A 25,868-nucleotide genomic window follows, 5' to 3' on the forward strand; every position below is an offset into this window, starting at 1 on the left:
ACTTCAGGGCAATTACACAAGGAATGTATAGCATTATATTTAGAAAGGAAATAAATGTCTGTATGCGCACAACATTTTCAAGAGAAACATTAAACCCCAAATGTTTTTCAAAAGATGACATTTTTACATTTTAAAAATGCTAACCAAAACCTAAATGCAACAGAAATGTGGTTTACACTACAAAAATGGTGATGTCAAAATAGCAATAAAGGAACAATGACACAAGCAATAACCGATGCTGTACAAATCACAAATCAAAGTCTAGCATGACCACACATGAGACTTAAGCTGTAATGCTAACAAAAACGATCTTCAAGCACCTTTTATCCAACAAACACCTTGGTGGTTTAAATTAAATACTTTTTAAAAGTACAAGCCAGGTGATAGAAATCAACAGAGACTAAACTGAGCAGTCAAAAAAAAGGGAAAATAAATCTTTTAAAAAATCCTAAATAGACTGAAAAGCATCAAAGTGATGCTCTTGGAACACTTGCAGAGATCTAATAATAATTTTAAAGGGAATCAGAAAAATTTACAGCTTTTATGCAAGTAATTACAACACACTATTTGGATTTTTAATAAAGGTTAGAATGATTTCATTGATCACATTTTGCACAACTGTAAATTAAGACGATCTGGCTGGTGGTTTGTTGAAGAAACCTGTTGCCAGGTAACGACTGAACAATTCGGCTTCTAGTTCGAATTATTTGTTCCACCTTAAATAATATCGACCACATGGTCCAACAAGAAACATTGTTTTGATATTAATACAATTCATATACATTTCACAAACTTATTATATAAAGGAATTCATTCACTGGAAAATCGTTGCTTAAAACAATATTTCATTCGCCTTTGTTATTTTTTATTCCATATTGCACATGCGCAATTCAAAAGTTGAGTAAAGACTGCCATCTACTGCAAAACAGCGATACTGCAATACAATTTAAGGTGGAGCAGATTTTATGAACGAGTGGTTGCCTACTACAATGACTGCACAGCTGGTTTGATAATGACAAAGAATGCCTATTGGTCTAACAAGAAAATGTCACTGTTGTGAAATGCCTGCCAAATCAGTCTACTAAGAGATAATGACAGGCAGCAAGCAGGACATGTTTAAAACAAAAACAAATTCCTCATGGACATGCAGTACTGCTGCTGTTTTGTCATTCCCCATGACGACGCGTATCGCTGGTGCAAATTATTCCAGCTGTTTTAGAGGAAAATATTGGTGCAATTTCTTGAGAAAATGAGATCCAGGCTGTGATGACGTTGAAGAAAAATTATTTATTCATTACTATTAAATTTAGCCTTACACGCAAACTTTATCGATAATGAAAATATACAACCAAAAGGTAAAATAACCATCACAAAGGAGTAGTCAATAGTTAATAATAAATTTAGAGTATTGTAAAATCCAGAGTATTGTATCTAATAGATGAAAATCAAAAAGAATTAAAACATTAAGACATTTGCAGATAAAAGAGAAGAAGTAGAAGCCCAGGAGAGCAAAGGAGAGAAAAAGCTAAATTATCAACAACTCAGTCCATATTATAGGCTACCATAAGCATAGGGAAATTCCCAACCCACTCGGTCCGTGTAGCTACGTTTTGATAGTTTGTTTTCCAATTTGAAATGAAATACGCAGAAACGAGAAAACGGCCGTTTCCCGTTTTTTCGTTTGTTAAAAAAACGGGAAAATGAGATTTTGACTCGATTTTCGTTTTTTTCGGGTCACGGATAGAAAACGGAAACACGACTTCAAAACTCATTTTCCACATGTGGGCGGTCATTACACGCCCCTTTCAGCCGATTGGTCTATCAAATCTGAGCCAGTGACGTCATCTTCAGTTCGTTCAACAAAATAATAGTCCTCTGCTGCTATATCAGTAGATGTCATAAATCGGCTTTCTTCTGTGCAACCTAACGCGTATTTCACAGAAATATTTGCACAGATAAAAAAAAAAAAAGTTTAAAAAACCTAGAGTAAATTTAATTAAGTCTGTTTTTAAGCTGTCATTGTGTTTTTAAAATGTAAAATGTAAATGCATCTGTTACCAAGCGCATGACATCCTTTGGGCTACTACCACTTTTTTTTTCTTATTTTAATGTTTTGAAACATTTTATACATTTAAGTTCAATCATTTAGCAGACGCATTCCTTGCAGTAGACTATGCAAAATAGGCTAAACACTAGGTGGCAACACCTAATAACGGTATCACCATCGGGGGGCTTTTTAGTTTTCCTTAGCTTATAAATGGCCATACAGATTTTATCTCTTAAATTAAACACTTTTATGAACACAGTGAACATTATTTTATGTCACAGCTTACTTGCTATCATCACTTTTTCTGTCTTTCCTTCGCTTTTGAATGAATTAGCTATAAATGGCCCTGAACATTTTACTTTCAATTTCGATTTAACGGCTATTGGCGATTCTGCGTCAATTGCTTTAGTGGACAACAGCAAAACAAAAACTCTCGTATATTAAACATAGAACTTTTATTATCTTTGTAATTATTTTATTATCTTTTATCATCTTTGTAATTATTTTATATTGTAAATATTCGTGGCTTAAACAGCGGGAAAATGTATGCAGTTCTGTGGATGTTTTGAAAAACTTAAACTAAACGAAAATTATTGTTGCCTTGTCAATATAATTTCTGTTTTTTCCCCATGACTTTCAACTGATGCGATCATCGTTTCATTAACCGACAAGATTATATTAAATTGGAATTAAACGAAATTTGATAAATGTCTGTGAATCATTAAAACAATCCCAGGGGTTTAGTTTTAGCCTACATGAACAAATAGCAGAATAAACAACATGAGGATTCATCATCATCACGCACCTGCAGCGCTTCTGTGAACGGAGAACAAAGGATTCAATTATATAAAAGGAATAAATAGCCTATGTCTATGCGCGAAATTTATTTCACTTAATTAACATATTACCAAAATGAAAGGGGAAAAAATGCGACAATATGTCGGTTCATTTTTGAGAAGTTCACAGAAAGGAAACCGAGACGGCAGAAAATGTCTTTGTTTATTTTACAAGCAATGTTTTGTTTTTATTGTGAGTGTACAAAAATAATAGGCCTATTTAACCCTTCACAGATTCGAATGGTGTTAGACATTTATGGTCAAATATATGTGAGTATTTTAAGTTGTTTCCGCTTTTATAAGAAAATTCAAGTGAACGCGTCGGCGCCTCACGCACACACAACATCAGTTTTAGTAACTTGACATCACAGCCTGTTAACTGTATATATAAAAAGTTATACTGCTCATTTTAAGTATTCTGTGTAGGCTACAATAAAAGCGTTTAAATAATAAATATAGTTTAGCCTCCAAATCGTGATTATTGAAACATTTGGATTTGTGTCAAATTAGAGAGGTAGTTATAACGCCGGTTTCTGTTTCAATTCAGCTTTATATTAATTTGTTTTGGCTTAACATTTATATATTATTTTTGTCATAACTAAAGTAGCTATGTAGCTGTAATTTCGATCTTTAATGCTTGATCTTTACATATTCCCTTAATCTTTTAACCAAAGGGTTATTAACATTAGCCTATATTCAGCAGACAATGTTAGGCTAAATAAAATAAATAAATAAAGAGAGATGAGCTATTGTTCGTTTTTCAAAATTGCTTACACTACTTATTTATTGTGATTTATTCTATTTATTCAAAATAGAATAAAATAAAAACTTTTTTTTTTTTTTTTTTTTTTTTTTTTTAAATCTGTGCTTTTCATCCGCTCCTCTGTGTGGGTAGTGCAGTTTCACTATGCATATTAAACTACAAACAGCATTACAACAGTCTGTGTGCTGATTAACATTTCTGAAATAAATATTTCTGTGAAATACGCGTTAGGTTGCACAGAAGGAAGCTGATTTATGACATCTACTGATATAGCGGCAGATGACTGTTATTTTGTTGAACGAACTGAAGATGACGTCACTGGCTCAGATTTGATTGACCAATCGGCTGAAAGGGGCGTGTAATGACCGCCCACATGTGGAAAACGAGTTTTGAAGGCGTGTTTCCATTTTCTATCCGTGACCCGAAAAAACGAAAATCGAGTCAAAATCTCGTTTTTTCGTTTTTTTTTTAACAAACGAAAAAACGGGAAACGACCGTTTTCTCGTTTCTGCGTATTTAATTTCAAATTGGAAAACAAACTAGCAAAACGTACACGGACCCCACTCAAACTGATGTTTTTGTTAAAATGAAAAAGGTTAATTTCACCCATTACGCCGTCCACTGGTCCAGTGTCAAAAACAGTTGTTTTAACCCTTAGGAAATTTTGCAAATGTTACTGTTAAATGTCAGCAGACATATTTTGATCAGATTCAAATGAGCACTAATTCTGAAAAACGTCACTTCTGCAGTACTTGGCAGGCATCCAGTATCTAACAAACGTGTCAGCGTGACCTGTCAAACCGGAACACTTGAAGAACAACTGAACATAACAAGCATACATACTCTTAAATATAAAATAAGAATAACCATAAGGGTACAATAACAAGTAAATACTTGAAAATATGATAAGAATTAATATATATAAAGTAGAAGTACATAGATAAATGAAATAAAAAGTAAAACTGATAAATCACAAGGCATAAACGATTAACATAAATATTAATAAAAATGCATGAATGTGAATATGGACCATTTCGGATCCACCAATATAAACCGTAATAAGTAAGATGCACGTCTTTATTATGTACAATTATATGAAAATAAAATATGATGCAAATGTTGTGTGTGTGTATAATCGCACACATTCTTAAAATGTGATTTTAGGTGACTTTATATACCTGCTTGGTTTGTTCTCAAAGCAAAAGATAAACAGAGGCTAGGAACTAACTGGTCGATGTTGTCAACAGCAACATAAAGTTGCTTACCTTTGGTACTTTCATGTCTCTCAGACGAGTCTGCTTTATTGGTAAACACCTCAGCCAAATCTTCTTGCTCCACATCGTCCATATGTACAATTACACATTCATCTTCCTCCACTTGCTCTACTTTAATCTTCACTGGTGGAACTGCAACAACTTCGGCGTGGTCCTGGGCTTTCAATATAGGGCCACAGGGACATAAATCCATTTCTCCGTCCGTGTTTTTAGCATTACTGGCTTTGCTATTGCTCACTGGATCGATGTTTACTTCTTGGGCTGCACCTTTCTCACATTCAGAGGACAAGCTTTCATTACTTGATTGCAAACTGCAGTCCTTTTCAGAATAAACCACAGCCATAATGGCCAGCTCAGGCTTTCCTCGATAGGAAAGGCACAGCACTTTTCGCGGTAAAGGTGTTGTTGGTTTTGTTTTTGTTTCATTTTAGATGTTACCTTCGGTTTAGAGGATTTTTTCTTCTCGCTTGGTCCAAATCTGACAACAAGCTTTTTGTTCTTTGTCTTTTCTTTTTTCTTAGTAATCACTTTTGATGAAGTATTAACTTTTTTAGTTGATGCTACCTGGCCATCACATACTTTACTTGCTTCCTTAGTCTCAAGTTTGTTGGCCAATTGTTTCTTAGATCTTTTTTTCTTTGGAAGTTTCCTCTTAACAAAAGGGCAATCCTGTAAAATAGTCTGGTCTGGTTTTGGCACAGAGCTTTGTGGTAGGTCAATTAAGGTGTTGTTCTGCACACTGTTGAGGGAATCCGGATGAGATTGTGGTTCCTCTGTTTGTGTCAGTTCAACAGGTGCTACTTGGGTCTCTGAGTTTTCTGGTGAAATAATGGTTTCCTCTTGTGAAAGAACAGTTTCGTTTTGTTGCAAATCTCCCATCTCTGCTGACACGTGGAGGTTAATTTGCTCTGCTTTTGATGGGCCAGTGTCAGATTGCTCACATTGTGTTGGCTGAATGGTTGATTGAGTAAAATTCACATGTAATGGTTGCATTAATGGTTGAGGGTGGGGTAACCCAAAGCTTTGTGGCTGCAATGGCAATATAACCAACTGATTGACTTTCTGTACATTTCCAAGTTTCTCAATTAGTCTTTTAATTTGCTCAGCATCCAGCTTTTCCATCTGCTGTGGTGCTGGTCCGACAGTTTCCATGAGCAGAGTCGGTGGTTGTCCATTTGCTGTCTGTGTCCTGTTGGTTTTGGCTGTGGTACCAACACAGTACTACATTGTGACTCTTGAGAGTGTTTATTTTCGATGTGAAGAAGATGCGATTTGGAAGTCTTGAAGACTGCACCGCACTGTGAGCATGGGAATTTCTGTTCATTTGTTCCTGCAGAAAAACAAAATTAAAAGTATACAGTCCCCTCCAAAAGTATTGGAACAGTGAGGACTATTCCTTTATTTTTTCTGTAGACTGAAAACATTTGGGTTTGACATCAAACAATTTATATGAGACAAAAGATCAACATTTCAGCTTTTATTTCCAGGTATTTACATCTGGATCTGATACACAACTTAGAAGATATAACCTTTTGTTTGAACCCACCCATTTCTCATGTGACCAAAAGTATTGGAACATGTGACTGACAGGTGTGTTTTGTTGCCCTGGTGTGTCCTATTACATTGATTATTCAAACAATAAATAGCACTAAATGTCTGCACTCAGTTTCAGATTTGGGTTTTGCCTGTGCAGACTGCATTTATAGTTAGACGTGTAACCAACGTGAAAACCAGAGAGCTGTCTATGGGTGAAAAACAAGCAATTGTGAAGCTGAGAGAAGATGGAAAATCAATCAGAGCCATTGCACAAACATTGACCATAGCAAGTACAACCATTTGGAATGTCCTGAAGAAGAAAGAAACCACTGGTGTACTAAGTAACAGACCTCGAATGGGTAGACCAAGAAAAACATCAGCTGTTGACGACAGAAACATTGTGAGAGCTGTAAAGAAAGACCCTAAAACAACTGTTAGTGATATCAGCAACAACCTCAAGAGGGCAGGAGTGAAGGTATCACAGTCTACTGTCCGCAGAAGACTTCATGAACAAAAGTGCAGAGGCTACACCAGAAGATGCAAACCTCTCATTAGCAAGAAGAATAAGAAGGCCAGGCTGGAATTTGCCAAAAACTACAGAGACAAGCCTCAAACATTCTGGGGCAAAGTTTTATGGACTGATGAGACAAAGATTAACCTCTACCAAAGTGATGGAAAGGCTAAAGTTTGGAGAAAAAAAGGATCTGCTCATGACCCCAAACATACAAGCTCATCTGTGAAACACGGTGGAGGTAATGTCATGGCTTGGGCTTGCATGGCTTCTTCTGGGACGGGCTCATTGATCTTCATTGATGATGTAACACATGATGGCAGCAGCAAAATGAACTCTGAAGTGTACAGAAACATTTTGTCTGCCAATTTACAGAAAAATGCAACCAAACTGATTGGGAGATCCTTCATCATGCAGCAAGATAATGACCCAAAACACAGTGCCAAAGCAACAAAGGAGTTCATCAGGGGCAAAAAGTGGAAGGTTTTAGACTGGCCAAGTCAATCTCCAGACTTAAACTCTATAGAGCATGCATTTTACCTGCTAAAAAAGAGACTGAAGGGAGTAACCCCCCAAAACAAACAACAACTGAAAGAGGCTGCAGTGGAAGCCTGGAAAAGCATTACAAAAGAAGAATGCAAAAGTTTGGTGATGTCAATGGGTCATAGGCTTGATGCAGTTATTGCAAGCAAAGGATTTTCAACTAAATATTAAGTCTTATTCACTTTAATCTATTTTAAGTTAATCTGTTCCAATACTTTTGGTCACATGAGAAATGGGTGGGTTCAAACAAAAGGTTATATCTTCTAAGTTGTGTATCAGATCCAGATGTAAATACCTGGAAATAAAAGCTGAAATGTTGATCTTTTGTCTCATATAAATTGTTTGATGTCAAACCCAAATGTTTTCAGTCTACAGAAAAAATAAAGGAATAGTCCTCACTGTTCCAATACTTTTGGAGGGGACTGTAAATAAATCAAATGGTCAGCACAGCAACATTCTCATTTAACAATCCTTCTAATCATGTTTGATCTCTAAAGTGAGTGATGAAAGCACAGTATAATATAGGGATGAACAATACATTGGTTATCAGCAGATATTAGAGTTTGAGTTATATATTGTATATATCAGCAGATATTAAATATGAGGTTACATTCACTTTAAACTGTTTTATTTTTAATTTATTTTGACAAAATAGCACAGAAATGTAATATCAGCCTTCGGCAATAACATGAAACTGACTATGGGCTTCTCAGTATCATCCACAATTGTAATATCAGTGCATCTCTACAATATAAAAAGTCTGTAATCTCTAATAAAACTCTCAGCAATCTCATTTTTAACATCTAATCAAACTAAATAAAAAGCAAGATTTTGGTCATTTACCTTTAGTTCTCTTTTTCTTTATGGTGGTTGAAGCATTTGTCTGGTCACCCTTAGTATCTTCTTTTTGATGTTTTTCTTGTCTTGTTTATTTATATAGCACAATTTAAAGGCAACCAGGTTGCACCAAAGCACTTTACATGGAGGAATGGAAAACATACATCGACAACACAAAACACCACATCAGTATATAAAAGACCACATCTAGTCATTGTATGCTACCAACATTAGATGTGCTTTCAACAATTTATTAAATATTGAAAGTGATTTGGCAGACCTGATCGACAGAGGTAGCTCATTCCAAAGTCTTGGCCCTATCACAGCGAATGCCCGATCGCCTTTATATAGGCGCTTTGTTTTAGGCACTATAAGTAAATTTTGATTCTCTGATCGTAGTGTTCTGGGAGGATTATATGGAATTAAAAGGTTTGCCAAATATGATGGGGCCTGGTTAGTTAAGGATTTAAACATAAACGATAAAATTTTGTATTTGATTCTAAAACAGACCGGCAGCCAATTTAAGGAAGCTAACATGGGGTAATTGGTTCGTATTTCTTCACCTTCTTTAGCAACTTGCAGCGTTACAGTCTGATGAACCTGATTCATTGGATGCATGCTCACATTCCACTTCTGTCACAGTATCTGTACTCGACTCAGCCAGACTTGACTGATTTTCACAATGTAAGCCTTCAACATCAGCAGTTTGATCTGTTTCCTCTGTAACGGCTTCAGGTTGTGTGCTGTCTTCTTGTGTTGCCACAGGAAAAGCACAGTGCTCCACTGTTTCCTCTACAGGGGTTATGGGTTCTATTATTGGTGGTGCTGGGACATAGAGGTCCAGTTTCAACTCAAGACCACTGGCTTGATCTGTACTTTCTGTAGCCTCTATTCCATGTACAATTCTATCTAATGGTGCTTCCAAAGGAGACAGTTGGTCTGAAAGTGAAAGGTGCTCGTTGTGCAGATTTGCTTCAGGAGCAGATGGTTCACTGAGTGGGTCATTATCATGTTCCATGATGCTTAACTTCTGATGTGAAACTCAATGTACAACTGAACTCAGATCTCTAAAATTCTCCTAAAAGAGAAAGAAATTATGCAGGTTAACTAACAAAGGTAAGAGGAACACTAAAACATAAAAGCACATCCCATGTCACAATGCACCATACAATTTTGAACCTGCCAAAATGGTATGATTGTAATATGTAAATATCATTAATTATTAGCAGCAGTCTATTAAGCCCAGTCATAACTAAGCTTCTTAAAGGTGCCCTAGAATTAAAAATTGAATTTACCTCGGCATAGTTGAATAACAAGAGTTCAGACATACACTGAGTTTCAAACTCCATTGTTTCCTCCTTCTTAAATCTCATTTGTTTAAAAGACCTCCAAAGAACAGGCGAATCCCAACATAATACCGACTGCTACGTAACAGTCAGGGTGTGAGCCCCCAATATTTGCATATGCCAGCCCATGTTCCCAACATTATGAAAGGCATTAGAAAAGGGCAGCCAGTACTAACGTCTGGATGAAAGGCATTAGACAAGGGCAGCCAGTACTAACGTCTGGATGAAAGGCATTAGACAAGGGCAGCCAGTAACGTCTGGATCTGTGCACAGCCGAATCATCAGACTAGGTAAGCAAGCAATAACAACAGCGAAAAATGGCAGATAGAGCAATAATAACTGACATGATCCATGATAACATGATATTTTTAGTGATATTTGTAAATTGTCTTTCTAAATGTTTCGTTAGCATGTTGCTAATGTAGGCTACTGTTGGTTAAAGTTACCATCGTTTCTTACTGTATTCACGGAGACAAGAGCCATCACTATTTTCGGTGAATTGGTGCATAGTTAATGATGCCCCAAAATAGGCAGTTAAAAAAATTTATTTAAAAAAATATATGGGGTATTTTGAGCTGAAACTGCACAGACACATTCAGGGGACACCTTAGACTTAAATTACATCTTGTAAAAAAACATTCGATGGCACCTTTAAAAATATTTGAACTGTCTCCCAATAAAGTTGGTCTTTAATATTAATCTTTCATCTAAATATCATTAAGAGACCAAATTAAATTGCCTTATGTAACTGCAAACTTGACGATAATTTAAAGGGTTTGTTCATCCAAAAATGAAAATTCTGTCATTTATTACCTTCGTTAATTTTCAGAACACAAATTAAATCCGATAGCTCCGTGAGGCCTCCATAAGGAGCAATGGACACTTCCTCTCTCAAGATCCATACTAAAAACATATTTAAATCGGTTCATGTGAGTACAGTGGTTCAATATTAATATTATAAAGTGGCGAGAATATTTTTGGAGCGCCAAAAAAACAAAATAACGACTTATTTAGTGATGGCCGATTTCAAAACACTGCTTCATGAAGCATCGGAGCATAAATGAATCTGAAACAATACAGATGTATCACAATTAATTTTAAGGCCTGAAACAGCAGTGAATGCCTCAATACATCTAATTATTTTTGGTATCTCAAATTTGTTTTTCAAAAAAACTGCAGTGTTTGCATCAGCAAACTGGCTATGCTTAAATTCTACACCTAAAGCTGTGATACCATTATACTGATTTCTTTTTACATGCATTGCCAAAACCTGAGTGACTAACAGAAATAAGAAAGGAGAGAGGGGGCATCCTTGCCTAATGCCATGATGAATATCAAACCTTTGTGAAATACCATGAGCGAGTTTGACAGAACTATTACATCCACTATACAATGTTTTAACTGCTTTCAAAAACATATCACCAAAACCAAAAAATTTGATTACTTTGAAAATAAAACTATGGTTCACCGTATCAAATGCTTTATAAAAATCGATAAATAAAGTCAATCACTTTATTGAGGATGACAGTTTTATTTTATTTATCGATTGTAATCAATCATATCTAAGACTAGTCTAATATTATTCCTGATATGACGACCTTGCATAAAACCAGATTGTTCTATATAAATTATTTTATCTAATCCTTGTTTTAATCTTCTAGCAAAAATCATTGCAAACAACTTACTGTCATTATTGAGCAAACTAATGGGCCTCCAATTTTCAATATATAACTTGTCCTTATTAGGTTTGGGAATCAGTGTTATAACTCCTTGTTTTAATGAAACAGGCAATTCATCATTTTGTATAGCTTCTATGAATACTAATAACAGAAAAGGTGAAAGTTCCTCAGAATATGTCTAATAAAATTCTCCTGTTAGCATGTCATTGCCTGGAGATTTGTTATTTTTAAGCAAGTTAATGCACTCTCTCAACTCCACAATGTCAATTTCTTTATCACACACATTTTGAAAGTTTTGATCTATTTTTATTGTATCGCTCGCCAAACTATTTAAAAAAGCATCAATGTCAAAGTAGCTGATGTAGAAGAATACAAATTACTAAAAAACTGAGCCACATATTTTGAAATAACTGAGGACTTATCTACTAATTTGTTGTAAATCATTAATTTTGAGATTGAGGCAAAGTCACTGTTTCTTTTTTCGAGGCCAAAAAAATATTTTGTATTTTTTTCCCCTTTTTCTAACCATTTAAGTCTGGATCTAATGAATGCTCCTCTAGCTTTATTCTCATAAATATTATCTAATTCAATCTGCAATAAGTCTAATTTTTGTAATTCACAATGAGTCAAATCTTCCTTTTTCTTTTTACACAATTTAAAAATTTCCTCTACAATTGAATTCTCTTTCATTTTATTATTTTTTGCTTCCAACTTCCCTTGGTTAATAAATGCCATTCTAATATCAAATTTCATTAATTCCCAATACTTTCCATAGTAATTTTCTAAACTCGCAATTGTTGTATATATTTCAATAATTTGTTTCATTTTTATCTTTAAATATTCATTTTCAAGCAATTTATTATTTAATTTCCAATAACTGCTTTTTTTGATTGATTTATCTTGCCCCATAGAGATCGCCATATCACAACACTGGGATGCAGGCTGTGTGACATCACGCACAGACTCTATGTGGGAGTTGTAGTTCAGAAAAATAGAATGATGTAGTCCTTAAAGGGGTAGTTCACCCAAAAATGAAAATTATGCCATTATTTACTGATGATTTTCCTATGATTTACAGTGATGGGTTTTCTTAAAAAAATACTCATTGCTTGGCTTCAAAAGATCTTTATTAATCCCATGGATTACTTTTATGATGGATGGATGCTAGGGGTGTAACGGTACACGTATTTGTACCGAACCGTTCCGGTACAGGGCTTTCGGTACGGTGCACGTGTGTACCGAAGCATTACATTGCAACCAATATTCACCACCAATAACCGCAATAAGCTCTGCGTTTTGTTACTTTCGATAAGAAACAAAGTGTCATCCTTCAAATTCTGTCCACGAAATCATGAAGTTTAAACAGAAAATGCCATTTTGATGTGCTTTGATGTGGGGTGACAGATCACTGTACAGGCGCCTCAGTTCAACCGGCAGCGCGAGCGCGGAGCGCAAGTGAATGTGTTCATCTCTTCCTCCTTAATACTAGTTACAGAATAAACATGAAAGAACATCTGAAGGTATGTTGCAAGATTCAGTAAAACTTGAAAACTGAAAACTGAAAAACGGTCATATCTCATGTAATCGCTCATTCAGTGTTTCAACGGTGGAAAGACATCAATGAAAGCTTCCGTATTCAACAATGATGCATTTACCTCAGAAAAGCCATTCAGTGTTCACAGCTTGTTAGTTCGCTAGAGAAATGAACTCTTTCGCTTAATATATGCACTGTATTAGCCAATATTTTCATTATTTTACTTAACCTTTTAGTGATATCCTGATTAGGCTATTTAATGTATGTTTAAATAAATCTGATGTTAAAATAACAGCCACTGTGTAGAAATGATTATATTTCAACAACGAATTGGAGTAAAAACATTTAGAAGTTAATGCAAAAACTGCCTTATGTGCAGCTTACAGGTTTGCATACAATTTGTTATTTGAGTGTTGATTATTTTATCTAAAAATAAAAAGCAATTGAATTTAGGCTAATAGTTTGGGCTTCTTTCAAGTTAGGGCTCCCTACATAGTTTATAGCATTAGCAGAGATCTTTTTTTTTTATCCTTAAGAAACTTTTAGTTTTAATTTAATTTAATATATTTAAAGACAAAAACACAATTTGTTCAGTAAACCTCTGTTTAATAATAAAAAAAAGCAATTTTATGTTTAATTTTCTCTCCACCTGCTGTACCGAAAACTGTACCGAACCGTGACTTCAAAACCGAGGTACGTACCGAACCGTGAGTTTTGTGTACCGTTACACCCCTAATGGATGCACTTTTTTGGACTTCAAAATCAAGAGCACCATTCTCTACCATTATAAAGCTTGGAAGAGCAAGGATATTTTTTAATATAACTGATTGTGTCGTCTGAAAGAAGAGCATACACGCCTAAGTTTGAGTAAATAATGGGATAATTTTCATTTTTGGGTGAACTATCTCTTTAAAATAAATATTAGTTTATTTCAGGGATCACATGGGGATAACCTATCACTCACATGACATCAACCAATAGCAAACCACAACGATCCAATAAATTCCCAATGGACAAAATCAAGTTCAGTCCTACATTTTTTTTCTTGTTCGAGAAGCCATTTCATGAAAAGACTATCATAACTTCTGTTTCATGTTGACTGTCTATTTAAAATTAAAATACAGAGACACCTATGCATGTTTCAAGCTGAATTTAATTGTAGATATTTCAGGAAAAAAGGAAAATGATTCTGTCAGCCATGCAGGCTAAACAAACAGTTAATTGTTGTCTATGGTGGACTTGACCCAGTCAGTGTAGCGACACACCTCAACATAAACCCCAGGATAGTCAGGCTGAGCACAGCCATAGCCCCATGAAACAACTCCTCGCAGTTCCCCATTGCACACCACAGGACCGCCAGAATCACCCTAAGAATAGTTTGGAAAAGGAAAAAAAGAAAAGTGTGATTTTGTATGAAACTATTTAACAGGCATAAAAAAACGACTGTTAATGACATACCTGACATGAGTCTTTGCCTCCCTCCATGAATCCAGCACAGAACATGTTTTCAGTTATTTGCCATCCATATGCACCCTCACACTGTGACCTTGACAGTACAGGCAAATTCAAACACTGCAGCACAGAAGCATAGTCAACTGGAAGAAAAAAATATATATGAAAAAGATTAAAGCTTTTTAACTTTTACATATCTTATTAAAACAAGTAAGGAAAAGTTTTATCACTTGACATCTCACCTCCAGTGGTGATCTGATCGCCCCATCCAGAAACCAAGCACTGCTCCCCTGCAGAAGAGCAATTGGTCGCCAGAGGGATTGGCTTTACATATTCGTTAAAGATGGCAGGCTCCTTCAGCTTGATCAGCATGAAATCATTGTTTAATGGCAGATCATTATAGTCCGGGTGAGGAATCATTTTCTCTGTCCCAATCCTCTGCTCTGTACCTTCTTCAGTGGTTATGTTGTGCTCTCCCAGGTGGACAGTAAGATTAGAAGCTCTGTTTGACAAGGAACTCATATATACTGGGCTCTAATACAACTTTTATCAGCAATATTGCCTGCCTACATATGGTTAGTCTTAAATGGGTTTTATACATAATCTTAGAGACATTCTGATTACAAACCCGATTCCAAAATTTGGGACATTGAACAAATTGTGAATAAAAACAGAATGCAATGATGTGGAAGTTTCAAATTTCAATATTTTATTCAGAATACAACATGACATATCAAATGTTTGAACTGAGAAAATGAATCATTTTAAGGGAAAAATAAGTTGATTTTAAATTTCATGGCATCAACACATCTCAAAAAAGTTGGGATAAGGCCATGTTTACCACTGTGTGGTATCCCCTCTTCTTTTTATAACAGTCTGCAAACATCTGGGGACTGAAGAGACAAGTTGCTCAAGTTTAGGAATAGGAATGTTGTCCCATTCTTGTCTAATACAGGCTTCTAGTTGCTCAACTGTCTTAGGTCTTCTTTGTCGCATCTTCCTCTTTATGATGCGCCAAATATTTTCTATGGGTGAAAGATTTGGACTGCAGGCTGGCCATTTCAGTACCCGGATCCTTCTTCTACACAGCCATGATGTTATAATTGATGCAGTATATGGTCTGGCATTGTCATGTTGGAAAATGCAAGGTCTTTCCTGAAATGTCTGGATGGGAGCATATGTTGTTCTAGAACTTGGATATACCTTTCAGCATTGATGGTGCCTTTCCAGATGTGTAAGCTGCCCATGCCACACGCACTCATGCAGCCCCATACCATCAGAGATGCAGGCTTCTGAAATGAGCGCTGATAACAACTTGGTTTGATCTTGTCCTCTTTAGTCCGGATGACATGGCGTCCCAGTTTTCCAAAAACAACTTCAAATTTTGATTCGTCTGACCACAGAACAGTTTTCCACTTTGCCACAGGCCATTTTAAATGAGCGTTGGCCCAGAGAAAACGCCTGCGCTTCTGGATCATGTTTAGATATGGCTTCTTTTTTGACCTATAGAGTTTTAGCCGGCAACGGCGAATGGCACAGTGGATTGTGTTCACCGACAGTGTTTTCTGAAAGTATTCCTGAGCTCATGTTGTGATTTCCATTACAGTAGCATTCCTGTATGTGATGCAGTGCCATCTAAGGGCCCGAAGATCACAGGGCATCCAGTATGGTTTTCCGGCCTTGACCCTTATGCACAGAGATTGTTCCAGATTCTCTGAATCTTTGGATGATATTATGCACTGTAGATGATGATAACTTCAAACTCTTTGCAATTTTTCTCTGAGAAACTCCTTTCTGATATTGCTTTTGGTGGAATTGGTGATCCTCTGCCCATCTTAACTTCTGAGAGACACTGCCACTCTGAGAGGCTCTTTTTATACCCAATCATGTTGCCAATTGACCTAATAAGTTGCAAATTGGTCCTCCAGCTGTTCCTTATATGTACATTTAACTTTTCCGGCCTCTTATTGCTACCTGTCCCAACTTTTTTGGAATGTGTAGCTCTCATGAAATCCAAAATGAGCCAATATTTGGCATGACATTTCAAAATGTCTCACTTTCAACATTTGATATGTTATCTATATTCTATTGTGAATAAAATATAAGTTTATGAGATTTGTAAATTATTGAAATCCTTTTTTTATTTACAATTTGTACAGTGTCCCAACTTTTTTGGAATAGGGTTTGTATGTCAAGACAATTACAGGTAATAAATAATCCTACAGTAGTGTGCTAAATGGTAAAGAAAAATGTTTGATTACTTCTTGAATCCAAAAAAATCATCTTTAAAATTAAATCAATAAATAAAAGTGAAGATATAGTATATACTCACGGAATCTTGCAGTGAGCAGCAGAAACAACCCATCTTTCATTAATCAGAGATCCTCCACACCAGCGTTCGCCATTATCAGTAAGGTAGGCTTGCCAGGGCTGGGAGTTGGCCGAACATTCATAACCTCCAATGATTTTATAATCTGTGCAACAAGCTGGAAAAATAATATTTAAAAAAATATATTAAATGTAATTTTTCACAAAGTGCATGTTTCTGATATTCGTTTGTCTGTCATATTTACTATTTAATATTTATCATTTATTATGTATGAATCAGTAACATGTTGTATGTATCATATTAAGGTTAAAGACTATCTAAGCCAGTAGGCTATGTTAGTGTAAAACTATAACAAATGAAAATAATAAATAAGAAGAGAGATGTACATACCCACAGCCACTGCTAGCAAAGCAAACACAATAGTCTTCATTGTAGTAGAGGAAAGGAGAAGTGCTCCCATTCAGACAAAAGAAAGATTCTGCAAATTTCAGAAACAGCATTAATGTTTTTTAAATGATAATTCACAGGAAACTCAAGGGGTTCAAAAGAAAACATCATCTATTTTAACATCATTATATTAAAGATCTAATTGTCTTGGGTGTCATCAAGACTGACTTTGGTCACTGAAAAATGTAGTTATTATCATACAAATATATCTTACAAAAGGAAAACTAAACTATTAATCTCAGGTGTTAACAAATACCTTGCTATATTTTGCAGTCAGCTGAATCGTCAATGGCCTTGTCCAAACGTAGTGTGAAAGAGCATACAAAATAAGTAGATATGAATCTTTCAAACTTGCTTGACTTATATAATGCATATGAAGCCCAGACTCCCATTTTCAAAAACCTCCCATTTCCCCTTAATTTCCTGTTGTAAATTCTTTTTCTGTGTGCTAAATGCTCGTTTTTCATCTGATGACTTGGAGTCACTAGAGTCAGATGATTCCTTGTCAGATGAAGAGGAGGTATAGTTGTCATCCATCTTTCTTATCACCATTTTCCTCTGGATTGTTCTTGAACAAAACCATTAATTGCCCCTAAACTAATTCTGATGCCTGACTCTTTCCCTTAAAACGATTGTCCTTTCTCCCAAGTTGAACATTCATCCTTCTTTAAAGCCTCTTTAATGTTTTTTCCCAATAGTTATTAGTTTTTTTAAGGATTTCTAAGTTGTGTGAAGCAAAAAAAAAAAAAAAAAAACAAACAAAAAAACAACAACATATTTTTCACTGCATAATAACAATTTTTGCTTCCGCATATGGACAAACTAACATTCCCTGATTTCTTTTTCTTTCTTTCTTTCTTTCTTTCTTTCTTTCTTTCTTTCTTTCTTTCTTTCTTTCTTTCTTTCTTTCTTTCTTTCGAAAACAAAATGTGGTTAAGTTAGGAGAACAACATCTATTCTGATATCCTTTAACCTTCTGCATGTCAATAATCAATAAACATCTTTAAACCCATGTTTTGTTTTGTTCCATTGTTGATTTAATGATTAAAATTATCCAGTCACACGATCACACAATTATCAACATGGAGGATTAATATATTAAATTAACATGCACAATGATTTTTTCCCCATTAATATTTAAATAATATGTTTATGTTCAGTTCAGTGGTGTTTTACTTTTTGAGTGAAGCACAACTTCAGACAGTGAAAATCTTTATTAGGTGTTTAACTGTTCAATCAGTACAAGAAAAAAAATATCTAAATAATAGTTAGCTCATTTAAAGCAGTGATAGATGTTAATATCAGATATTAATGCCTAAACCAAGGCCAAGGTCTCAACTATACAGTAAACACATGGGGTCCAAAGGAAAGCCAAATCAGGCAATCCAGTGATTAAACAAAAATAATTAAAGTGCCAAAAATTAGAAAGAAAATATATTAATATCCAATAGTCATGTGTCACCAAGACTGTGGGAGTAATTACACAAAAGGAGACCATGCAGGAAGTCATCATGATACATCCCTGAATATTGCACTACATGATGCTTAGTATTTTAGGCACATGATATCTGAGCATTTATCAAGCTTCCTCACCAGCGTGCTTCATCCATTGATTGTGAAGCTCAGACTCCCCAGTGAAATGGCACTCCCAGCTCCCCCTCCACTAACTCATTCTATGTTTTATCTAAATGTTCTTGTTCTTCATCTGATAAGGAGTCTGATGAATCAGAGCCACTCGTGTCTGGTGAATCGCTCTCAGATGAGTTGTTTCAAGTGCATCAGTTACACTGTAGAGCTCCAATGACATTTATTACACATTTACAATTGGCAGCATTGGTTTTTCAGTGTGAAATCCGCGATAAACACTCAAAACACGAGCTTTGCGATTGACTGTACAAATAGATTTGACAAGAAATCTGAGGTATATTTTTACAGACTGCTGAAAGCTGCAGAGAAACATGGATTTGCATTTATCATTTTGGTTCAAAATGTTGGATTTGGGGGTAAAATCATACCTTATATATTGTATTGTTATATTGTGTTGACAACTCATCAATTAAATATTTACCATCTTATATTCTGCATAATTTTTAAATAAACACTGACAAAAACTATACAAGTTTTAGGGCTGGACGATATATATATATAATATTGAAATAAGTGATCACTCCAATTTAGACCTACCTATAATGTAGTTATATAAAGTGTTCACAGGCAGGTTTGCTTTATGTATTTCCCCGGCGTCAAAATCAGGCACATATAAATGTCAGGAAACATGATTCCTGGCTGCATGTCAATATCCATGGATTATGTTTCTTTGACATGTTATAAGGAACACTTTCAAGCCCAATCTTTAGTGTAATATTTTGTTTTACTCGCGTTTTCGCAGTTTCCCCTATTAAATCCAGTCATGCAGCAGGTTCTTTTGCCACTCAGTTCAGCTGAGGGAGCGCGTTCCGGCAGGAAAGTGATGTCAATGCATACCCTCTATAGCAGTTTGCAGCACACTTTTAGAGTTCCTCTGAAACCCTCCATCTTCCCCAGCTCCACCTGTATAGATCTGCTATGGATCATTTTTATATATTCTATTTGTGCAGCAGCAGTATGTCTTGTCTTGCATACACACAGCAGTATATCAGCGTATGTATTGGCAGTAGCAAGTTCCTGTACTTGCTCTGCAGCAGCAATAATCAACAGCAGCTGCAATTCAGCAGCAGCAGCAGCATAGCAGATCTGTTCCGCCAAGACCAAATATATTTACATTGTCATATCCATTATTATGCAAAAAATCTTCTAAATGTTGTCAAGATAGAAATACTATATCCATATAAAACAAATGGACAGAAGCACTTTTATTTGTTCAAAGTTGAATTTAATCAGATATTTTAGAAAAAAGGTCCAACTTGACTGAAGAAACAATTAATTGTTAGCTATGGTGGACTCGACCCAGTCAGTGTAGCGGCAAACCTCAGCATAAACCCCAGGATAGCCAGGCTGAGCACATTCATAACCCCAGGAAACAACTCCTCGCAGTTCCCCATTGCACACCACAGGGCCGCCAGAATCAACTTGAGAGTAATTTAGAAAAGGAAAACAAGAAAAGTGTGATTTTGTATTAAACTGTTTAACAGACATAAAAAAGAAGACTATGTCAATGACATACCTGACATGAGTCTTTGCCTCCCTCCATGAATCCAGCACAGAACATGTTTTCAGTTATTTGCCATCCATATGCACCCTCACACTGTGACCTTGACAGTACAGGCAAATTCAAACACTGCAGCACAGCAGCATAGTCAACTGGAAAAGAGTATAAGAACAGAAAGAGTCATACACAGACCAACAGTCTGTCTGGAACACAAAAACAGAGTGATACAATAGTTACAGCTATGATGGACGACATATCATTGCCTTTGGATCAAATATCATATACTGCCACTCAATCAATCGAATTTAAATATTGGAATGGTTTTATTACACAAAAGATTCTCATTACTAAGCCATCTCACCTCCAGTGGTGATCTGATTGCCCCATCCAGAAACCAAGCACTGCTCCCCTGCAGAAGAGCAACTGGTGGCCAGAGGGATTGGCTTGACATATTCATTAAAGATGGCAGGCTCCTTCAGCTTGATCAGCATGAAATCATTGTTATATGTAAAATCATTGTATTTCGGGTGAAGAATCACTTTCTCTGCCCCAATCCTCTGCTCTGTGCCTTCTTCAACGTACACATTGTGCTCTCCCAGGTGGACAGTAAGACGAGAAGGTCTATTTGACAAGGAACTCATATATTACTGGGAACTCATATATTAAGGATCTCATATATTACTCTAATACAATTTTTTATCAGCAAAGCTGCCTACTTAATATTGATTGATTAATGTACTCGCATCTTTATTACAGAATTAAATGTGTAACTTTTTTTCTCAGAAATCTGCATCTGTTACATTTACCATCATCATTTTCAGTGTATACATTCACAATGCACATATTAACATGCAACTGCTATTAGTTGTTATTAAAAAGTTGCTGATGAGGTTCAACATAAAAAGTAGTGTTGGGTTAGTTACTCTAAAAGAAGTAATTAATCACTAGCTAATTACATCTTCGACACTGTAATTAGATAACTGTACTAATTACTCTCTTTAAAAAAGTATTGCATGATACGGGATTTAAAAAAATTATTAATGCTAATTACTCTAAATCCCATATCAACCTTGACCAGTTCAACAATACAAAGACATGAAAGATAACGATAGACTAGCTAATGATAGACTAACGACAGTGAAGTTTACATTAAAAATGTACATTTTGACATTAGACAATAACTTTTGATGTTACATTGTTTGATATAGAATTGTTCTAGTCTATATTTAAAGCAATTACATCATAAATAACTGTAATTAAAATACAATTGAGCTATCCCTTGCTTTTTCAAGGGAAATGTTTTTAAATTATAGTAATTAATTACTTAGTAATGCATTACACCCAACACTGAAAAAGTATGATATACTCACGAAACGTAGCAATGAGCAGCAGAAACAACCCATCTTTCATTAATCAGAGATGCTCCACACAAGCGTTCACTGCCATAAGTAAGGTAGACTTGCCAGGGCTGGGAGTTGGGCGAACATTCATAACCTCCAATGATTTTATCATCTGCACTGCAAGCTTCATAAAAAGAGTTTAATCGTTCACAAAGTGCCCATAATAAAGCAATCCAAAACACTGTTTAAAGCTTGTTGTGTCTTTTGTAACTGAGTGCTTTAAATGATGTTTCAAGCAATCATATGAGCTGTAAGGAATTTTACAGGTCATTGTGTAGGCAGAAACTAACAAATAACATAAAAAGAGAGTTCTACATACCCACAGCCACAGCCAGCAAAGCAAACACAATAGACTTCATTGCAGAGGAATAAATCACAACTTTAGAGAGCAAACTTCAGCAATGTTCAAGAATGGCTCAATCTTTCAAGAATCATTTTAAGGGATTTATTTAACACTGATATCTACAGAACAACCAATAAGATCAGAGCAAATGATTCATAAGTGAAAATAAGCACCGGGGACAACAGTTATAACAGTTCTTATCGAACTGTTTTCCATGAGCATGATAAAACCAAGATACATACAAGTACAAAGCTTAATAAAAACAAAAATGCTTTTACATCTTCAGTAAAGCACAACTTAAGACTGCAAGTTATGATTTACTTAACTGTTTATTCAACACAAGAGAAATTCTATGAATAATAGCATATGGTCTATTGACATGAATAGCTTGAAAAAGCTAAACCAGTAACAAGTAACAATTCTTAACAAGTTAACAGCAATAAAATAACTTTTTTTTTTTTTTTTTTTTACAAAATATAAAGACCACTTTCAACAAACCAAGATTCTCAATTCACTCTGCGAAAAAGACATGAACATGTCAAGATTGCAAAAACAGTGATAAATGTTAGTGTCAAATTCAATTTCTTACTAAATTAAGGACTCGCAGATATCAGTGTCTAAAATACACCATTTTCAGATTAAGCAATAAAGTACAAGGTCTCCAAAGGAAAATAAGGCAAATCAGTAAATCAACCCAGCCCCCAAAGATTATACTATTGCATTTTAAAGCCATCTAATAGACTTGGGTGTCATCAAGATTGACTTTGGTCACTGAAACATTAAGTTATTGAGTAAAGAGCAAGTCACACAAAATGACATTTATAATAAGCATACTGTGTATCAAACTTCCCCACTTGCATGCTTCATATAATGCATGTGAAGCTCAGACTCCCCAATGAAATGTGCACCACATTCAACACACTCCCAGTCCCCCTCAACTTCCTGTACTTGCAAATCGTCTTCCTGTGCCTCATTTAAATGTTTTTGCTTTTCACCCGATGAGAAGTCAGATGAATCACTCTCAGGTAAAGTAGCATTGTTGGCACTGATTTTCTCATCACTGTCTTCTACGACTGGATCCTTTTTCTCTCGATTGAAGACATTCATTTCTCCTAAAATGACTTTTTCCATAACTGACACTCTATTCTTTCCTCTAAAACCAGTGTCCTTCCTCCCGAGGGGAACATCTTCTCCTTCTTTAAAGACCTCCAGGTGTTTCTTCCGATGGGTAATTAGATTTCCTAATTGCGAGAACCTCTTGTGGCAAAGATCACATGTGTAAGGCCTAGAACCAGTGTGAATGTTGTAATGGTACCGAAGTTCGGCTGGAACCCGAAAGGACTTCTGGCAGATGTTGCATGTGTGTTTTTTGTTGTCATGGCCACGTAAGTGTCTTTTCAATCCCTCTGAACTTCTGAAACCTTTAGTACATGAATCACACCAGAAGGGCCTCTGCTTGTGCATTTCCTGATGGTTCATGAAAGCCACAGCAGAGGCAAAAGATTTATCACACCGTTCACAGTGAAGGACGGAAGGCTCTTCAGGAACACACTTCTTGCTTAATTTTAGATGAAGTGTGAGAGAGAATGGACGTTTGAATGTTTTCTTACATGTTTTACAGCAGATTTCAGGCTGTTGGTCTTTTGAAGTTATGTGCAGTTTCTGGTGATTTCTGAAAGACTCAAGGTAGGAATAGACCTTCCCGCAGACAGCGCAGGCGTAGACCTTGTTTGCCTTTGCAAATACAGGCTTTTCTTCCTCTGACACAATAGCAACGTCAGAACAGGAGATCTCAGATGGTTTTAACTGACAAGAACCATCAAGGGATTCATCTTTGTCTGTTTCTTTTACTTTTATCTTTTTTGTAACATATCCCAGGCCATTGTCATTTCCATTAGAGACAGATTGCACCTGTCTTTTCTTGTTTCGTCTCTTTTGTTTTACATGTTCACTAAGATGAATTCTGAAGGTTTCCCAGTGAGTGAACTGCTGCCCACAGTCCTGACATCTCATGCTGTGATTCACTGGAGAAGAGAGAAAGTTTCATGTCAGTAAAACATGACATTGATATTAATAAAAGAGAAAAACTAAATTTCAAAGTCTACTCCAACATTTACTCATGTTTCATGATTTGTTGTAATCTTATTACAAGGGTCATTGAAACACTAGCATACCTTTTACTGCATGCATAATACTGCCTGGTATACAACCCGAATTCCAGAAATCTTGAGACGTTTTTTAAATTTTAATGAAATGAAAACAAAGACTTTCAAATCACATGAGCCAATATTTTATTCTCAATAGAACATAGATAACATAACAAATGTTTAAAGAGAGAAAATTGACACTTTTATCCACTAAATGAGCTCATTTCAAATTTGATGCCTGCTACAGGTCTCAAAAAAGTTGGCACCGGGGCAACAACTGGCTGAAAAAGCAAGAAATTCTGAAAAAATTAAGCTGGGAGAACATCTAGCAACTAATTAAGTTCATTGATATCAGGTCTGTAACATGACTAGCAATAAAAGGAATGTTGAAAGGCAGAGTCTCTCAGAAGTAAAGATGGGCAGAGCTGTGAAAGAGTGTGTAAAAAGATTGTGGAATACTTTAAAAACAATGTTCCTCAATGTCAAATTATCTCAGGGAAGGCCTTGTGTATTTCAGCAGGACAATGCAAAACCACATACTGCAGCTATTACAACAGCATGGCTTCATCGTAGAAGAGTCCGGGTGTTGGATGGGCCTGCCTGCAGTCCAGATCTTTCACCTACAGAGAACATTTGGTGTATCATTAAACAAAAAATACGTCAAAGACGACCACAAACTCTTCAGCAGCTGGAAACCTATATCAGGCAAGAATGGGACCAAATTCCAACACCAAAGCTTCAGAAGCTCATAACCTTGATGCCCAGACGTCTTCACATGGTTTTGAAAAGAAGAGGAAATGATACACCATGGTAAACATGCCCCTGTCCCAACTATTTTGAGACCTGTAGCAGGCATCAAATTTGAAATGAGCTCATTTTGTGCATAAAATCGTAAAATTTCTCAGTTTAAACATTTGTTATGTTATCTATGTTCTATTTTGAATAAAATATTGGCTCATGTGATTTGAAAGTCTTTTAATTTTCAGTTTATTCAAATTTAAAAAATGTCTCAACACATCCGGAATTCGGGTTGTACGTTAAAAACAATAATTATTAAGTTTTAGGGACATTATATTATATCTAGTTATCCCACAAATACATTAACATTTTTGGATTTAGTTGTTGTAAAAATGGCAGTCAGATCAAGTTAAGAATTTGTTACACTGGAAATGGAAAGTCAATTTGAATACAATGTAGAATACACTATTACATGCAGTGTTCTTTTAGAAAACAGCATATTTGGCAAAATGTTTAAGGGTCATCCAGGTGTCTCAAAACTGGTACTAGTATAGTAGGACGTTTTTAGAATCACACACTACATAGTACACACATTAGGGCTTTTATTAGCCAGCTACAGCAAATAGTTGCATCATAAATTCCATTCAATAAAACTGCTGGTGAAAGAAACTACTCATGTTAATATCTATTAGTATACTTTTCCAGTGACATCATTCAAAGAGTACTTCTTCCCCCCCAAAACAAGCCACCTCAAGGACAAAAAGCAGGATAAATGCAAAAATTTGTCATACCATTTAATGATACTGTACCACCAAATTGATCCATTTAATAACCACGGCACCACTGTAAAGTTAATAGCAGCCAACATATCTGATATGTATTATTAAAAGTTGGAGAAGAGAGATTCAACAGGCAATGGCTACTTGAACATCTAAAAAGGCAAAAATAAGACAGTTTT

The 25,868-nt window shown here is 35.6% G+C and overlaps 2 protein-coding genes across 3 annotated transcripts; both read right to left on the bottom strand.

The window, feature by feature from the left end:
• Positions 1–14,041: 14,041 nt before the first annotated feature.
• Positions 14,042–17,569, bottom strand: LOC125243096 (trypsin-3-like). The gene is made up of 6 exons (XM_048152405.1): positions 17,391–17,569; positions 17,078–17,165; positions 16,691–16,844; positions 14,601–14,860; positions 14,365–14,501; positions 14,042–14,273 (listed from the first exon to the last, which is right to left on the bottom strand). Exons 2-6 carry the CDS (start codon positions 17,145–17,147, stop codon positions 14,124–14,126), a joined length of 771 nt encoding a protein of 256 aa, XP_048008362.1. The 5' UTR covers positions 17,148–17,165; positions 17,391–17,569; the 3' UTR covers positions 14,042–14,123.
• A 2,478-nt stretch (positions 17,570–20,047) lies between these two features.
• On the bottom strand, positions 20,048–25,828 carry LOC125243095 (cationic trypsin-3-like). Of its 2 annotated transcripts, XM_048152404.1 has the most exons (6): positions 25,702–25,828; positions 22,002–24,049; positions 21,653–21,806; positions 20,644–20,903; positions 20,298–20,434; positions 20,048–20,202 (listed from the first exon to the last, which is right to left on the bottom strand). In XM_048152404.1, exons 2-6 carry the CDS (start codon positions 22,039–22,041, stop codon positions 20,065–20,067), a joined length of 729 nt encoding a protein of 242 aa, XP_048008361.1. In that variant the 5' UTR covers positions 22,042–24,049; positions 25,702–25,828; the 3' UTR covers positions 20,048–20,064. The 2 variants fall into 2 exon arrangements, with proteins under 2 accessions (XP_048008361.1, XP_048008360.1); XM_048152403.1 differs by lacking the exons at positions 20,048–20,202; positions 20,298–20,434; positions 20,644–20,903; positions 21,653–21,806 and having other exon boundaries at positions 22,114–24,049.
• Positions 25,829–25,868: the final 40 nt, after the last annotated feature.

The sequence above is a fragment of the Megalobrama amblycephala genome, linkage group LG13 (genome assembly GCF_018812025.1).
Source record: "Megalobrama amblycephala isolate DHTTF-2021 linkage group LG13, ASM1881202v1, whole genome shotgun sequence".
Lineage (NCBI taxonomy): Eukaryota > Metazoa > Chordata > Actinopteri > Cypriniformes > Xenocyprididae > Megalobrama > Megalobrama amblycephala.

Excerpts from the sequence above, each read along its gene's own strand:
- LOC125243096 (XM_048152405.1), bottom strand. The coding sequence starts at position 17,147 with ATGGGAGCACTTCTCCTTTCCTCTACTACAATGAAGACTATTGTGTTT. Across the intron at positions 14,861-16,690 it reads GCTGCTCACTGCAAGATTCC|AGCTTCTAATCTTACTGTCC; the intron begins GTGAGTATATAC and ends CTTGTCAAACAG. Across the intron at positions 14,274-14,364 it reads GAGGCAAAGACTCATGTCAG|GGTGATTCTGGCGGTCCTGT; the intron begins GTATGTCATTAA and ends AACTATTCTTAG.
- LOC125243095 (XM_048152403.1), bottom strand. The coding sequence starts at position 25,735 with ATGGATCAATTTGGTGGTACAGTATCATTAAATG. Across the intron at positions 24,050-25,701 it reads TGGTACAGTATCATTAAATG|TGAATCACAGCATGAGATGT; the intron begins GTATGACAAATT and ends TCTCTTCTCCAG.